Here is a 17,282-nt window from a genome sequence, read left to right on the forward strand (position 1 = left end):
ACCGCCGACTTCATCTCATGCAACACTTCCTGTCATGTTCAATACTTAAGATAATTAAAACAGTGTGACTTCATGATCTTTATGTAGCCTCCACTGTATGCCGAAAACACTCCTCTTCACCTGGCCTTTGATGCTGAAAGAGAGTGATTTTAGGACTCACCCTATTCTTCGGGTTGTGAATATTTACTTTTATATTTCTCTAACCCACTTTGGGATCCTACCTCAAGGAAGCAGAGACCATGATCCAAGAATGTATAAGCTCCATTTTTACAGAGCACTGCTCTTGGTCTGTTCATTCAAAAAGTTTTAAAACAAGCCAAGCACAAGCTTTGCTCTTTGATAGCAGCTGTGAGTTATTGGCAGGAATAACAAATGATCAGCTCCGTTGTTTTTTTAAAAATTTATTACTTCTTCAAGGAGCTGTAAGGGTATCACAATAGTCAAGGTCTCTCCTACTGATAGGCCTTGGCAAGAGAAAGCGAGCTGCCAGGTGTTCCACTTGCAGGCCAGAAGAGGGATGGGAGAAAGGAAACAAACAAGACACCTAAGCGATGCTATTGGACCATTGTGGATTTCAGAAGTCACACACAAGGCCTTGCATTGCCAAGATTTGGCTTCGTTACGGCAAAGCTGTGCCAGCTGCGCTCCCACAAAAGACAACAGGCCACCTTTCTTCCACGGCCAAGTTTTCTTTGGCAGGGTCAGCTATTATTGCAGGAATCTACCGCCGTGAAACTCACTAGATGACAGATAAGGCTCCATGTTGCAATGTCCAGATGATGTAGCAAAGTTTTCTGATCGGTTGAGTCAAATCTCTATTGTAGTCTGGATGGGTCTAGGGGGGCGAAAGCAATTTCCATTCTACCCTACATTTGTTACAATCAGTACTGCTTCGGCTCATCTTTCGCTGCAACCTACGCCATTCGTTTTGCTATCCGCTATGGCCAAGGCAAATTGAATTTATTATGCAATTCATTACACAATTAATTTCAGCACAATGGATGGGAAATGCCAAAATCATCGCGGAAAACAACGTATCTATTTACATAATGTGAGCAGACTAAAATACCTATGATACTGAACACCACTCCTATTCATTTGTGTGCTTTCCACTCCTGACCTTGGACGTGCATGAGAATTGCAGCAATTTCTGCTCCTGTTTCCATTTGCGAAGGAATCCTCTAACATTCCTGCTTGCAGCCAATGACAATGTGATTGGAGGACACGGACCTGACTGGCCTATCCCAGAACAGTTGGAGTGCTAGCCCTACAAGACAAAGACAGAGAGGGGGGAAAACAGTGGCCCTCCAGATGTTGGAGTACAAACCCTATCATCCCTAACCATTGGCCATGGTGCCTGATGCTGAAGGGAGCTGATAGCCCAAGCAACAGCTGGAGAACCATGGATTCCCCATCCCTTAACTAAGCGCATAGCTGTGCACCTGCAATGAAATAATCTTTCTGCCTCCAAGAGACTGGCAGCTAGGAATTAGAAGCAGCATTCTTGTATATCGGGGTGTTGAAAGATATCCAAATAGACGGTGGAAATGATACCCAGGAGCCCAGTCAACTGTTATGGAAGCCGCTAATCAAATATCAGGGCCAGAAGGCTCTGCAAAAGTGACAGATTCCTCAGGTTTGCTGGATGGGTGCTCTTCCTCAAGGAGATCCTAGGTTCAAAGTCTGGGCAAGGCAGAACTGTGTCATCTAGCCAGAGGAAAAGTCCAGTGCCTGATGGAAGCAGAGCTTATAGCAAAATCTCTGACCAAGAAGAGCAGAAATGAGTCCAACCCCTTGGTTTTGACCCCATTACCCTGGTCTGGGGAAACTGTTCTTAGACCACCCCCAAATCCCATCAGTCTCAGGCAGCATGGCCAAGGTCCAGGAATGTTGGAAATTGGACTCCGGAAACATATGGAAGGCAACCAACCTGTTCCCCATTCACATTTCACCCCCTTCCCTGGAGAGATCGAGAAAGGGTCAAAATGCCTGGAACTTCAGGTCCAGTCCTGAGACCTGGCAATGTTCCTTCCACCTAAATTTGGAGCAGATAGCCCACATTTAATTAAAAGACGCCTGCTTCTTGGGAGGAAAGCAATAACAAACCTAGACAGCATCTTAAAAAGCAGAGACATCACCTTGCCAACAAAGGTCCGTATAGTTAAAGCTATGGTTTTCCCAGTAGTAATGTATGGAAGTGAGAGCTGGACCATAAAGAAGACCGATCGCCAAAGAATTGATACTTTTGAATTACGGTGCTGGAGGAGACTCTTGAGAGTCCCATGGACTGCAAAAAGATCAAACTTATCCTTCCTTAAAGAAATCAGCCCTGAGTGCTCACTAGAAGGAAAGATCCTGAAGTTGAGGCTCCAGTACTTTGGCCACCTCATGAGAAGAGAAGACTCCCTAGAAAAGACCCTGATGTTGGGAAAGATGGAGGGCACAAGGAGAAGGCAACGACAGAGGATGAGATGGTTGGACAGTGTTCTCGAAGTGACTAGCATGAGTTTGGCCAAACTGCGGGAGGCAGTGAAAGATAGGCGTGCCTGGCATGCTCTGGTCCATGTGGTCACAAAGAGTCGGACATGACTGAACGACTCAACAACAACAACAGCCCACATTTCTCCATCATTTTCCCTACTGCAAAAAGATCAGTTCCTTTTTTTCTAGGGGTGGGAGAGAGGGGAGCCACTTTACTGCACGAGAGTGCCAAATCCACTTTAATTGCACCACCTGAATTATCTGGTATGTGGCTGAATTCCACCTGCTAAATAGCATCAGTCTGAAAGTGTCTCCGATCAGCACCTCGCATACCAATGTGCAGTGGCTTAGTTATTCACAAGCTTTAACCGTATCTGAACACCCCGGTGCAGATCTCGTTACATTTATGCAGATGATTGGCTCGACTATTTTACCAATGCAAAAACTTTTCCCTCTGTGGAAAAGATGTTTTTCTCTCCCACTACAAAATTCAGCACAATGACGTTTTTCCATTAAACTCTCTTTTCAGTCGATAGGCCCTGTAGATGGGTCCTCGAGAGCCTGTTTGAAGTCATCCATCCCCTTCACACAGACATGAAATTTTTAATTCACTAAACTTCTGCAGCGAATATACCCATTGTGGGAATTTCTCTCCCCGCTAGCTTCGTGCTGACACAGTTTGCCGCATGTGTATTGAAGTATCTAATTTGTATACTCTAGGAAAAATACATTTTACCACATGGAGGCATCACATTACTAATATCCATTTCCTTTAAATAGCCTACCGTTGACTTTAATCTTAGGTTTTTTGTGTGTGTGTGTATGATATTGCGGGATGGGGGGAGGCAGGTGGAAGAATCTCATACAAGGGGTCTCCTTTTTATATGCAAATATATCACTTGATTATATAGTTTGTGCCCCTACATTATTATGAATATTTCCAATGAATGTTTTATTGGTTATATTTTTGATTTGTGTGCCATTTCACATTTCATTGCTGCTTCTCATCTGCAGACGCCGCCGATGCTGATTGGTCTCGTTTGCATATTCATCAACCCCCTATTTTCATTGCTGCCGCACTTTAAACTGTTTCCCCACAGAGTTTCCACAGCACATCGCTGTATTTTCAAATGAAAGCCATTTCCCCTGCTTAGCATTGTGTTTCTTCTCCCCCTGCACCCTCCCGGCTGCTCTTTCGCTAACAGTGTTTGTCAGTTTTGTCACAAGCTTCCTCCCTCGTCAACATCCCCTCTTTCGTACTTTGTACAAGGCAGACATATGGTTTCTGCAGGTAACGAACGACAACAGAAATAGCTTACAGGTGGGCTCAGCAGTCATTTTCATGCTTCCATGAGCCCTGCTGGGAGGCGAGGGATCTGCAGCAAAAATGAACAAGCCAGTATTGCCCCACAAGGGTGACTTGCAGGGTGGAAGGGTAGAGACTAATGGCAGGAACATAGTAAGCTGCCTTTGGTCCACCTAGTTCAGTGCTATCTAACAACAACAACAACAACAACAACAACAACAACATTTATTTGTACCCCGCCCATCTGGCTGGATTTCCCCAGCCACTCTGGGCAGCTTCCAACAAAAATCAAATACATTAAAATATCACACATTAAAAGCTTCCCTAAACAGGGCTGCCTTCAGATGTCCTCTAAATGTCTGGTAGTTGTCTATCACTTTGACATCTACACTAACTGGCAGTGGCTCTCCAGGATTTCAGACTCTGTCCTCTCTTAGTTTTACCTGGAGATGCTGGGGATTGAACCTGGGATGTTCTGCATGCAATGCAGGTACTCTATTACTGAGCTACATTTTGGACTCAGAGCTGTCCATGGAGGAGCAGGTCAATTCTGTGTTCAGGGCAGCTCTCTACCAGCTTCATCTGGTACGCTGGTTGAGACCCTACCTGCCCGCAGACTGTCTCGCCAGAGTGGTGCATGCTCTGGTTATCTCCCGCTTGTACTACTGCAATGCGCTCCACGTGGGGCTACCTTTGAAAGTGACTCGGAAACTACAATACACAATGCGGCAGCTAGACTGGTGACTGGGAGCGGCCACCGAGACCATACAACTCCGGTCCTGAAAGACCTACATTGGCTCCCAGTATGTTTCTAAGCAAAATTCAAAGTGTTGGTGCTGACCTTTAAAGCCCTAAACAGCCTCGGCCCAGTATACCTGAAGGAGCGTCTCCACTCCCATTGCTCAGCCCAGACATTGAGGTCCAGCTCCGAGGGCCTTCTGACGGTTCCCTCACTGTGAGAAGCGAGGTTACAGGAAACCAGGCAGAGGGCCTTCTCGGTGGTGGTGCCTGTCCTGTGGAATGCCCTCCCATTAGATGTCAAGAAAAGAAACAACTATCTGACTTTTAGAAGATATCTGAAGGCAGCCCTGTTTAGGGAAGATTTTAATGTTTGATGTTTTGTTATGGTTTTTATATTCTGTTGGGAGCCACCCAGAGTGGCTGGGGAAACCCAGCCAGATGGGCGGGGTATAAATAAAGTATTATTATTATTATTATTATTATTATTATTATTATTATTATTATTATTACAGCCAATCGCCAGTGGCAGGTAAAGTCAACTGATCCTAGTTTTGTCCTCAACCTCCTCTCTGAGGGGTTCCTACAAAGGCAAACATGGAGACTTAGGAAGAAGCTGATAGCCAGTGCTCTCCCCTACACTTGTTGTAAATAAGGCTGGTGGGGCAGAGCCAAGTTCACCCTCATGGTCCAACCTCCACAACCGAACTAGTATCAGTCTTTGCCAAGGACATGAGATGAGGCCTGCTAGATCAGGCCAGTGGCCCATTTAGTCCAGCATCCTGTTCTCACAAGAGCCACCAGATGCCTATAGGAAACCTGCAAGCAGGACCTTGGTGCGATTGCACTCAACCCTCCTGAGGTTCTCAGTAACCAGTTCTAAGTAACCGCCATTCAACATAAGTAAGAGAGGCACGGTGCCAGCAGTGCGGCGGCAATGAGGGAGACAAAATGGGACACACCGCTTCTGAATGAATGAATGAATGAATGAGTGCCGGTTCAGCGTCAGCACATGCTTAAGACAGCTGCCAGCATATGTACCACCTGCCCAGGACCCTTCACAATGGACAGTTGAATCAGTGAGCCTCTATTTAAAATTTAAAAATCTTGGGTGCCCCAGAACTGCTAGGTTGGCAGGAGCTGGGACAGAGCAACGGGAGCTGACTCCGTCGTGGGGATTTGAACTGCTGACCTTCTGATGGACAAGCCCAAGAGGTTCAGTGGTTCAGACCACGGTGCTACCCGCATGAAGAGAACCAGCCCTTACAAATTCTGCTCTTCTCTTGCGATCTCTTACTCCGTTTGCTTCTTAAGTGCCCACCAATCAACTCCTTATTGAAAAACCTATTTTATAAGGATGCGCAGATGTAATTGTGGCAACGGCGCTTTGGAAGACTGGCGTGGCAAACTCTCCTTCACTCCCCCTTCCCCCCAGTCCTTGAGTGAATGAAGAAGAGGCTCCTATGGGAGCGGTGAGCTGATAGCTTAATTAAAGCACAGTGCAGGTCTAGGGAAGAGAGAGGAAAAACAACCCCAAACCAAAAATAGCCTTATAAATCATTCTACAAATGTAATGAGTGAATATGGAGGTACATACATTTTTTCAACTTCATTGAGTCCCAAGAAAGCTCCTTTCGGTATGATTCTTATTTTGGTGAGGAAAAATGTCCTGAAAACACAAAGGGGTGGGGGTGGGGAACAAAACATATTTATGTATTATGCATAGCTTGATGAGTAATTAGTACAGTTCACGTTTTGGACAAAGAGAATTAAAATTCCATGCCAAGACAATGTTAAACTTCATAGGAACACATTTTGATGCTAACTTTCTCATCCCCCCTTTCCCCCCAAAATTACTTCAGCATGAGCTTTTATTCTGATAGTTGACTTGTTGAAATATCTATCTGTCTGTCTGTCTGTCTGTCTGTCTGTCTGTCTGTCTGTCTGTCTATCTATCTATCTATCTATCTATCTATCTATCTATCTATCTATCTATCTATCTATCTATCTATCTATATTGTCTGTGAATCACTTATGGTATTTTATTCTGTTTTTCTCTCTCACACCCCTATATGGTTGTGTGGGAGAAAAACAGAATAAAAAAGTGAATCACAGACAGAATGTATGGTTTGCAAAACATGATCCCAGAGTGATTAATAATAATAATAATAATAATAATAATAATAATAATAATAATTTGTACCCCACCCATCTGGCTGGATTTCTCCAGCCACTCTGGGCGGCTTCCAACAAAAATCAGATACAAAAATATCACACATTAAAAACTTCCCTGAAAAGGGCTGCCTTTAGGTATTTTCTGAATGTCAGGTAGTTGTTTATCTCCTTGACCTCTGATGGGAGGGCGTTCCACAGGGCGGGCGCCACTACCGAGAAGGCCCTCTGCCTGGTTCCCTGTAACTTTGCTTCTCGCAGTGAGGGAACCGCCAGAAGGCCCTCAGCACTGGATCTCATATAGCTGATGTAATGCTGGGTGAGCACAAGGGAAGGCCAGGGGTGGGAGACAAATTCCTTTCAATTTGCATTTGGAGGCGACTTTGCCTAATCCACACTCTCCAAAATAATACACAGTATGTGGAAGGAAACACAGGCACCAATCAAAATTCACATTTTTTTTGAATGTTGCAGAGCACTTCTCCAGTCGACCAATGTGTACGAAACTTCATACGATTTAAAGTGTGCATAGATGTGCCTATATATTGGGGGAAATAACACCATATGGATTATATTAGGGAAGACTGCTTTGCGAAAAGGCAAAACTGTATACAAAAATCTGTATATTAGGAGAAAGTCACATTAAGATGCTGATGGATTTTCATAAGGACTTAATTCTCTCTCTGCCCCTGCTTTCCAAACCAATGCATAAAGACTGATGGACAGATGAAGATTGGAAAAATGAGAAAGTGAAATAGATGGATTCCCCCCATCCCTGTCCCCAGCACACAGGACAGATCCCTTGTCTAAAACCTTGGAGAGCTGCTTCCAGTCAGTGCGGACCTTGCTGAGCTAGATGAGCCAATGGTGTGATTTGCTAGAAGGCAGCTTTTTAGGACAGCTGCATTTCAGTTCCCATATTGTTTCAGGAAGTGCAAACCAGGAAGCGCCGTGAGTCTCCTGGAGGTGCCATGGAGGGGATGGTTGGATCCTTGTGGAGCCCAAGGAGCTGGATGTAGATGAAACCAGAGAGTGTTCTTGTGGGATGGGAGAAGTGAAGTCATGACCCCAATAAGTGTCTGAGCCTGTGGAGGAGGTCATAAGCCCAAAGAATGGAGATCTGGGTCCAGGGAAGGGACCAAGCAGGTTGGCAGAGGAGTGTTATGCCCCTATGGCACTGGGCACTCTGATCAGACACCTCTTGCTGTGAAGAAACCTCCAGGACCTCCTTCTAACAATGAGCAGCCTCTTCAGGAGGCAAACAGAGTAAATTGGACGCTGACCTTGCTCCAACCCCACCTGCAAGGACATGGGCATGTTAGCGCTGGTGCAAACAGACACAAGCCCAACCTACTCAAAGAAGTGTCCTTTGGCTTGTGTGGTCCTGAGACTCTGGCCACTAACTGCTGTGCCCACTCTGTCCTTCAAAAGGAAAAGGCAGGGACCATAGTACTCGTGGGATCAATGCCTTAGTTTGCACTTAGCCTCTTACATACCTGCTGTGCCTTGCCCTAGGTACCAATCCGATTTGCGCATTAAAGTTTGAGGTTGAGTTCCTTGGGCATAGTGAAGGCCAGGACGGGTGTGTTCACACGATAAAGCCAACAGGACCGGATTTCTCCCCCAGTCTCTATCCATCACCTGAGCTGAAGCCTGAGTAGGTTAATTCTGCCAACTGAAAATCGCCGCCTGATAAAAAAACCCGGCCTCACGCAGGATTGACTCTAGATTCACTTGCCCCCCTCCCTAAACGAGAATTTTCTTCCAAAGCCAGTCATAATACAAAGATTATATCACCATCTAACTACTTTTCACAGTCTGCTACCCCTGAGAAGTGACAGCTAATTGTTTCTTGAATTACTGGAGGACTTTTTCTTTCCTTTTTTTGCCTCAGCAGCCTTGCCTGAGAGATGAATCTCCACTTTTTATCTCCTCGGAGCGCAGATTTCTTTCGTAATAACAATTTTGAATCAACCTGTCCTTCCAACGTTGTTACAAAATCACCCTTTTCTCTTTCTTCTCCAGCCCTTACCAAATTAAATCTGCGTGGGCTGGGGACCTGGATCTTGGACTTGGTGATGCGAGCAATGGCATAACATTGCCGCATTACAGTTCACGCCTGCACCCTCTGAGCCACATTCTCTAGAATCGGCCTCATGGTAGCCTGGAGAATGATCTTTGGTGGCTGCGGTTGGCACTAGCATGTCATATATCCCATAAATATCAGATCAGGGTGGGGGATGTATATCAGATCAGTGCATATACTTCTGTGGGTTTTTTAAAAACCAATCCATGCAGCTACCTGGGGCATAGTGTGAGAAAGGACAGGGTAGCCGTGGCCCCGGACACAGAGTTTTGAAATGGCATGAGGGGGCCCAACCTGGCATCCCCCGTGACAGGTTCCCTCATTCTGGGAAGGGGGGGGGGAGAGACATCATTTTGATTTTTGGAGTTATCTTTTATTTTTAAGATGCTGAACCTGTGCTGGACAGACAGCACAATATATTGTATAGAATGTTATGGATGTATCATCTGATGTGTTTTGTCACATTTCTGAAGAGTAAACTTCAGAACAATATTTTTATGGGTCTGAGCAATGTTGTTCTTGGGAGAAAAGCAATGACAAACCTAGACAGCATCTTAAAAAGCAAAGACATCACCTTGCCGACAAAGGTCCTTATAGTTAAAGCTATGGTTTTCCCAGTAGTAATGTACGGAAGTGAGAGCTGGACCATCAAGAAGGCTGATCGCCGAAGAATTGCTGCTTTTGAATTATGGTGCTGGAGGAGACTCTTGAGAGTCCCATGGACTGCAAGAAGATCAAACCTATCCATTCTTAAGGAAATCGGCCCTGAGTGCTCACTTCAAGGACAGATCCTGAAGTTGAGGCTCCAGTACTTTGGCCACCTCATGAGAAGAGAAGACTCCCTAGAAAAGACCCTGATGTTGGGAAAGATGGAGGGCACAAGGAGAAGGGGACGACAGAGGATGAGATGGTTGGACAGTGTTCTCGAAGCGACTGGTATGAGTTTGGCCAAACTGCGGGAGGCAGTGAAGGATAGGCGTGCCTGGCGTGCTCTGGTCCATGGGGTCACAAAGAGTCGGACACGACTGAACAACAACAACAATGTTGTTTTCTGAAAGGAGCAGCATGAAGTGACTGGATGCATAAGAATTGACTCCTTTCGGAAATCAACATTGCTCAGACCCATAAAAATATTTTTCAGAGTTCTTATGCATCCAGTCACTTCATGATACACAATATTAATATCTGCAAGAAGGGGGTGTGTGTTTAACCAGCTGCCCCCCCTTTACCTACTGCTTCCTCTTGCAACGCTTCCTTCAAACCCCTCCCCCCTCGAGTCGAGAAGAGATAAGCCGCTGGGGATGAGGGTTGTAGGAAGAAAAAGCTACGAGCAAGAGAAGGGTTAAGCAATCCCTCCATCCAGCTGTTTCTCCAGTGCAAATTGCACCTTCCCCACTAACACTTTGCACTTCCTGGCCGGCAACCTGCATTTCCTGCTGCTGAACCTCTGCTTGACACAATAAGATTATGGTTAATCCTTTCATTTTCTTGTGCAACTCTGATATACTGTGAAAGGGAGAGGGGGAGAGAGAGAGAGAGAGAGAGAGAGAGAGAGAGAGAGAGAGAGAGAGAGAGAGAGAGCTGCTTGTTACAGGTAACGTCCAGCATCTTGGGGAGTTAACGGCAACAGCTGTAAAGAGATGCTCTATCTTTTATTTATTATCTTTTAAAAAATAAAAAATAAAAAGTGCATTGCTCAAAATGCATGCCGGTCCATCAACTGGTAATAAATATTTATCATGGCATTCTGCAGCTTTTCTTCCTCTTTGTGGAGTACGCTCTCCTGTTGTTCCAGGAACTCTAATCTAGGCCATTACATGAAAATAGGAATCTTGTTTTGAACCATTTTCTCTGGCCAAAATCCAACTTACAGATTTAAAGATGAAACACACCATCACCCCAGTCCTAGCATGATGCACACACACACACACACACACACACACACAAAAAAACTTCTGATGTCCCTCTCGGTGCAGTTCTTCACATCCCTGTGTATGAGACTTGCTTACATTAAGACAGGACTGAAAGATCCCAAGCAGATCTCCCCAGCGGCTTAACTTGGTGAGTTTCCCTCTGCTCTTTACATAGAAATTCGCTACAAGCTGAGTTATGGGTAGAACAAAACTTTATTGCTGTTGAGGCCTGGGAACTTGCAGAGATTCCCATTAACTTTTCCAACTAGACCACACCTCTGAGTTAGCTCTCCAGGAGCTGGCCTTCTGAATCATAACTGCTTCTCTGAAATGGGCCACATGTCAGATTTTTTTAAGCTGATAATGCATATGCCTGGATTAGGTGATTTGAAATTTTCATGGTTCAGATCATGGAAGACTACAAAATATTCATCTCCATTTTAGTGCACATTTCCCCCCAATATACACATTTTTTTGCAAGCAGTTTTCCCTAATGCACAACATTTTCACATGGTATTTTTTTACAAATCAATGCATTCTTATGCACCCTTCCCCCCTGCTGTGTTCCATTTGGTACACATTAAACCACAGAGCCTAGGGCTTGCCGATCAGAAGGTCGGCGGTTCGAATCCCCGCAATGGGGTGAGCTCCCTTTGTTCGGTTCCTGCTCCTGCCCACCTAGAAGTTCAAAAGCACAAAGTGCAAGTAGATAAATAGGTACCACTCCAGCAGGAAGGTAAACAGCGTTTCTGTGCGCTGCTCTGGTTCGCCAGATGCGGCTTAGTCATGCTGGCCACATGACCCAGAAGCTCCCTCGGCTAGTAAAACGAGATGAGCGCCGCAACCCCAGAGTTGTCCGCAACTGGACCCAATGGTCAGGGGTCCCTTTACCTTTAGTTGCATTGCAAAATCCAGAGAAGTGTGAATTTCAAAGAACAGCTGCATTTTGATTCACCCGCAATCCCTGTGCTTCTTACCCAGCGGCACCTGAGCAAATCCACTCTCTCAGTCTTTGCTCTCATGAACGCAACATACAAACACACCCACCCTGCAGGTGTTTTGCACGAACCTCCCCTGAGACTGAGATTCTGCTCCGTAATTGCAGAATCCAGGAAATTGAGCCATTAGTTGTACTAGCAAGCAACGTCTGATCCATGGCTCATAATGCCATACTTTTGTTTAGGTTGTTGCAAAACCCTCCTCCAAACCCATTTATCTCAGCCATTTGAAAGCTACATGTAGTTAATAAGAAAGCACAGGCGTCGTCAAATTATTCCCTTTAGCTTGCCCAAAACGCCAAGTCATGATATTTATCCTGATATTTATCATCTCTTTTAAACATTATAACTTATGTAAAGCACCACACAGTAAAGCAGGGTTTTTTTTTTCATAACAAAATAAAATAAAATAAAACCCCAGCAAGATACAGTAACTGTAATCCTATGTCACCGGTCTCCGTTCCAAAGCGATAACTGTGAAAGGGTTCTGAAGAACATTTTTGCTTTCATCTTGGAAGTAATAGTGTGATGTTATCTTTTCCTAAGCCTCTGAAGCAATGTGTGTTTTGTCAGGAGCAGATATTTGCTGAGGAGTTTAATTTCCTAAAAGAAGCCTGTTTGCAATGTGATTAGTTGCGTGCCTCGTACCATCTTGGGGATTTTTCCCTGTCCCTTACAATGGCAGGGGAGACAAAACAGGCATGGAAACAAGGATGCCAGACAAGGATTGGCTCATCACACCCAGCTCTCCCTCAAACATCAACTTATACTACAGATTGTGTTATAAAACCAGGAGCAAAGAAACCTTTTTTTCCATTCTGAGGGCCACATTCCATTCAGGGCAACCTTTTCAGGCCCACATGCCAGTGGTGAGCAGCGCCAGAGGCAACAGTGAGCAGAGCAATGAATATATATTTTAACCTTCACACAGCAGGTTACTTTCAACATACAAGGCACGCAGATGGCGCTGTGGTCTAAACCACTGAGCCTCTTGGGCTTGCCGATCGGAAGGCCGGCAGTTCGAATCCGCACGATGGGGTGAGCTCCCATTGCTCTGTCCCAGCTTCTACCAACCTAGCAGTTCAAAAGCACACCAGTGCAAGTAGATAAATAGGTACCGCTGCGGCGGGAACACAAACAGCGTTTCCGTGCGCTCTGGTTTCCGCCACGGTGTTCTGTTGCGCCAGAAGCGGTTTACCTTTTCAACATACACTATGGGGGAAATTCCCCTTGGAGGGTGATCAAGTACAGATGCGCACACCGAATTCCTAGTCAGTCAGACTTGATTCAGCAATGCATTACAGGACAGGATTCCAAGAGTCTGCAACAGTATTTTAATTAGGAAACACATTATTTAAGTAAAATAGATGTCATTTTAGCTGCTCATCCTCTGCTCAGCTGCCACCCCAATACATCACCATCTCTCATCCAACCACAGGCCTTGCAAAACAATTGACTCAACCCACTTTTTCACCCACTTTAGCCTTAATCATGAATCTGTCCAATCCTCATTTAAAGCCATCCAAGCTGGGGGCCAACCGCTACCTCTTGTGACAGTGAGTTCCATAGTTTGTGTGCAGTGTAATGAAGTTCAAGCATAATGAGAGAGGGGAAATTTCCCCCCCTCTGTCCTCATTTCCCCATGCCATGCATAATTTTGGTGTAGGGCTTTCCCCAGTAGAGCCGCAAAGAAACCGCACCCTCACTGGGTATGTTTAGCCTGGAGAAGAGAAGGTTAAGGGGTGATATGATAGCCGTGTTCAAATATATAAAAGGATGTCATATAGAGGAGGGTGAAAGGTTGTTTTCTGCTGCTCCAGAGAAGCAGACACGGAGCAATGGATTCAAACTACAAGAAAGAAGATTCCACCTAAACATTAGGAAGAACTTCCTGACAGTGAGAGCTGTTCGGCAGTGGAATTTGCTACCAAGGAGTGTGGCGGAGTCTCCTTCTTTGGAGGTCTTTAAGCCGAGGGTTGACAGCCATCTGTCAGGAATGCTTTGATGGTGTTTCTTGCTTGGCAGGGGGGTTGGACTGGATGGCCCTTGTGGTCTCTTCCAACTCTATGATTCTATGATTCTATGATTCTTTGCTTTCTCTCCAATAAGAGAATAATTTCTGTTCCATTCCATGGAGAAAAAGTAAAGCAATTCACTCAAGGATTCTTGCAGCGAGTGCAAAAATCTACCTTCCCCTCCCAATATGGGCGGAGGCTGCGGTAAGGGTGTTGCAAGGCATCTCTGTGGGTGGAACAGGCAGAGAGGCATAGAAATAGTCTCCGAAATATACAGGATCTCCTTCCACAAATATCCTGCCCATGACAATGATAGGCATTTTTGCCAATTAGTTAATCTGAGCATGAGGTGCAGGGCAGAGACAGAAATAAAGGCAGATTGTTGCATGGGCACTTCTGGAATAATCTGCAAGAAACACAAAACACTTAGCAACATGCCCTTCAGCAGCATGGGTTAGTCTCCAAAACATGGTGCTCCCAGTCTCAACACCGATACTCAGAATAAAAAGCCAGGACAAAGAATTCACTGTCTCTTTTATCACTTGCTGCACAGAACCACTCCACTTGAGTTATTCTGTGTTCAAGGCCACAGATGCAGGCAGTTAAAATAAAGCCAGAGAGAATATTTTTTTTCAACCACCACCGATCTAAATTTAACTCATGCATTGCAGTTTTTTTTTAAATTTCCCTTAAGAAAATGAAATGGTTATTGCAGAAGTTAAGGTTTCATAGAATTATAGAATCATAAAATCTTAAGAGATGGAAGGGACCCAAGGGTCATCTAGTCCAACCCCCTGCAATGCAGGAATCTCAGCTAAAGCATCCTTGGCAGATGGCCATCCAACCTCTGCATAAAAACCTCCAAGGAAGGAGAGCCCGCCACCTCTCATGGGAGTCTTTTCCACTGCCAAACAGCTCTTCCTGTCAGAAAGTTATTTTCAAATGTTGAGTCGGAATCTCCTTTCCTGTAACTTGAAGCCATTGGTTCAAGCCCTACCCTCCAGAGCAGGAGAATACAGGAATGTTCCCTCTTCCATGTGACAGCCTTTAAGGTATTTGAAGATGGCTATCGTATCTCCTCTCAGTCTCCTCTTTTCCAGGCTAAACATACCCAGCTCCGCATAAGGCTTGGTTTCCAGACCCTTGATCATCTTGGTTGCCCTCCTCTGCACACGTTCCAGCTTGTTAACATCCTTCTTAAATTGTGGTGCCCAGAATTGGACACAGTTTTCTTAGGCTGGACAATGAGGTCCTCCTCTGAGGGTCCTCTGCTGGTTCCCTCACTGAGAGAAGTGAAGTTACAGGGAATCAGGCAGAGGGCCTTCTCGGTAGTGGCACCCTCCCTTCAGATGTCAAGGAGATAAAGAGTCACACAACTTTTAGTAGACATCTGAAGGCAGGCCTGTATCAGGAACCTTTTACTGTTTGATGCTTTATTATGCTTTCATAGAGATGCTGTAAGCCAACCAGAGTGGCTGGGGAAACCCAGACAGATGGGTAAGGTATTATTATTAATTATTATTATTATTACCCTCACAGTATCTACTCTGCTGGGTTGCCTGCCACCAGTGCTGCTTCCTCACTCACCCGCCTGCCGCCATCATGTTGGAGTTGGCATGGCTGCCTATCAGCAGCCACAGAACTGAAGCATGATGATAGCCTTACGTTTTTATGTCTATAGGAAGATAGAGAATGACACTGGTGATCGAAGTAGGGGCCTGCACTGTCCAGAACAGCTACACAGACTGACACGTTGGAGATACAAATGCGAGTGAAGAAGCATAACCACTTTATTTATACCATAAAATGTATGTACCGCTTAACTGTATGGGGAAAAAAACCCCTCAAAGTGGTTTACAAAAAAAGATAAAACAATATAATTATCACAAAAATATACAACCGTCATTTAAAACATACGGAAGGTTAAAGCTCAATAGAACAGACGAAAACAAATTAAAACTCGTACAAATTTTCTAAACATCTGGGTAGCCACCTTCTCTGCCACAGAATATTCTCTAAAATTGATTCCACTGTTGGATTCATCCCCAGTCTTCCTCCACCATCACTCTAGTTGACTTTCCAGCTATTTCAGAGGCCCCAGTTCTTTAGATGGAGACAAATTAATTTTGCCCAGGATTTGTAGGACACCTTAAGAGTGATTGTCTCAATTGCCTGAGTAGTCACCTCTTGATTTCAGATACCAAATAAGGAACAAGGCATCAGCGGCAGAGACTGCCTGCCATATAGACAGGAAAAATTCCCTAGAGCCATCAGGAAACCTCTTGGAGCCTGCAGGGTCAGACCTTCCAAATAGGTCTGCCACTCCTGCAGAGTCCCAGGGCTGACATAAGCCTAATGCCTGTCTACGATGAAGGGACCAACTCATTTCCCCCTCATTGCGAGACCATTATCTTCCTGACCCGAATATTGCCAAGTCTCTTTACCCTGGGAATAACCGAATGCCACCATGACATCTTATGCAGAGATGGGGCAGAATGAGAGGCAAGGTGAGAGCAATGAATCATGCAGAAATGCAACAGGAAGCCTCCTTTCTGACGGAGTTGTTTGGACTCTCCGAACCTGTTCTGTATTTAATAAATGTTTTTTCTTGTGGTGCATGAGGAGTTCTCTGGCAGCCCATTGTTTAGGCTTACATTGTATACAATACACGAGGGTCCTTATCAATGTTGAGGCTGATGTATTAGATAAGGGGGAAAAAAAAGGTGAGAGGAACAACAGCCTTCGTTTTCTGCTCAACAGATCTTTATTTCTACCAGGTTTTTTTCTTTCCTCCTCCTGCAAATGAATTTCAAGAACACAACACTGAACCTTTGACAGTCAATTAAATCTCTCCAACTCCAGAAGTTGTTTCTCTGCGCTTCATCCATTTTGCAATATGCTCCATAATGTTCTGTGCCATGCTAATGTCCTTACCAACCGAAATACAGCTCACTCCGCTTTGGTAAAAATGCAAGGCTGGCAGAATCCCAGCAAAAAAAGACCCAACAACCTTCAACCCAATAGACAAAGTACCGCTTGTGATTCAAACGGGGCATAAAAGTTATTTTCTTTTCAGCGAGGAGCAGCTGATTTCCTCAGCAGTGACACTTAATGATTATTGAATGTGAGGAACTTTGCAAAATAAAAGTAAAAATCCAAATAATAAATAACAGAAAATGGGGGTTGGCTGTGGACCAGTAGCTTATCTGGGCTGCTTACCTTCAAGAGAAACATTACACACAGGGAAGTATTGCAAGTGTTTGAAACCATTGCCACTTTCGCCCTCTCCCTCCCTCTGCTGAATCTCAAAATGTCCACAGCAGGGCAAAAATCTGGATTATAAAATAACTTTCTCGGCTTCCAAAAAATGGTGTATGGTTAAAAAAAGAAGAAGAATCCATTACGATCGGAGTTTAAAATCTGAAGTGACCCAGGAAATCAGTCTTCCGCCAACCTGGGACCCTTCCATTTGTTTTGGACTTAACATCTCTCATAGTCTAAAACATCTGGACAGCGCCAGGCATGCAAAGGTTGTAGCAGATCTTCTAGCCAGAGATTCATGAAGCATGGTCA

General features: G+C 44.9%; 1 protein-coding gene across 1 annotated transcript in view; it reads right to left on the reverse strand.

Annotated features, from left to right (window-relative positions):
- FSHR (follicle stimulating hormone receptor) overlaps nucleotides 1-17,282 on the reverse strand; it is a 79,972-nt gene that overhangs the window by 43,630 nt on the left and 19,060 nt on the right. The window contains exon 2 of the mRNA XM_033145475.1: nucleotides 6,123-6,194. Within this exon, the coding sequence (XP_033001366.1) occupies nucleotides 6,123-6,194 (72 nt within the window). The remainder of the gene's footprint in view (nucleotides 1-6,122; nucleotides 6,195-17,282) is intronic.

This window comes from Lacerta agilis, chromosome 3 (assembly GCF_009819535.1).
Source record: "Lacerta agilis isolate rLacAgi1 chromosome 3, rLacAgi1.pri, whole genome shotgun sequence".
In the NCBI taxonomy this organism is placed as follows: Eukaryota; Metazoa; Chordata; class Lepidosauria; order Squamata; family Lacertidae; genus Lacerta; species Lacerta agilis.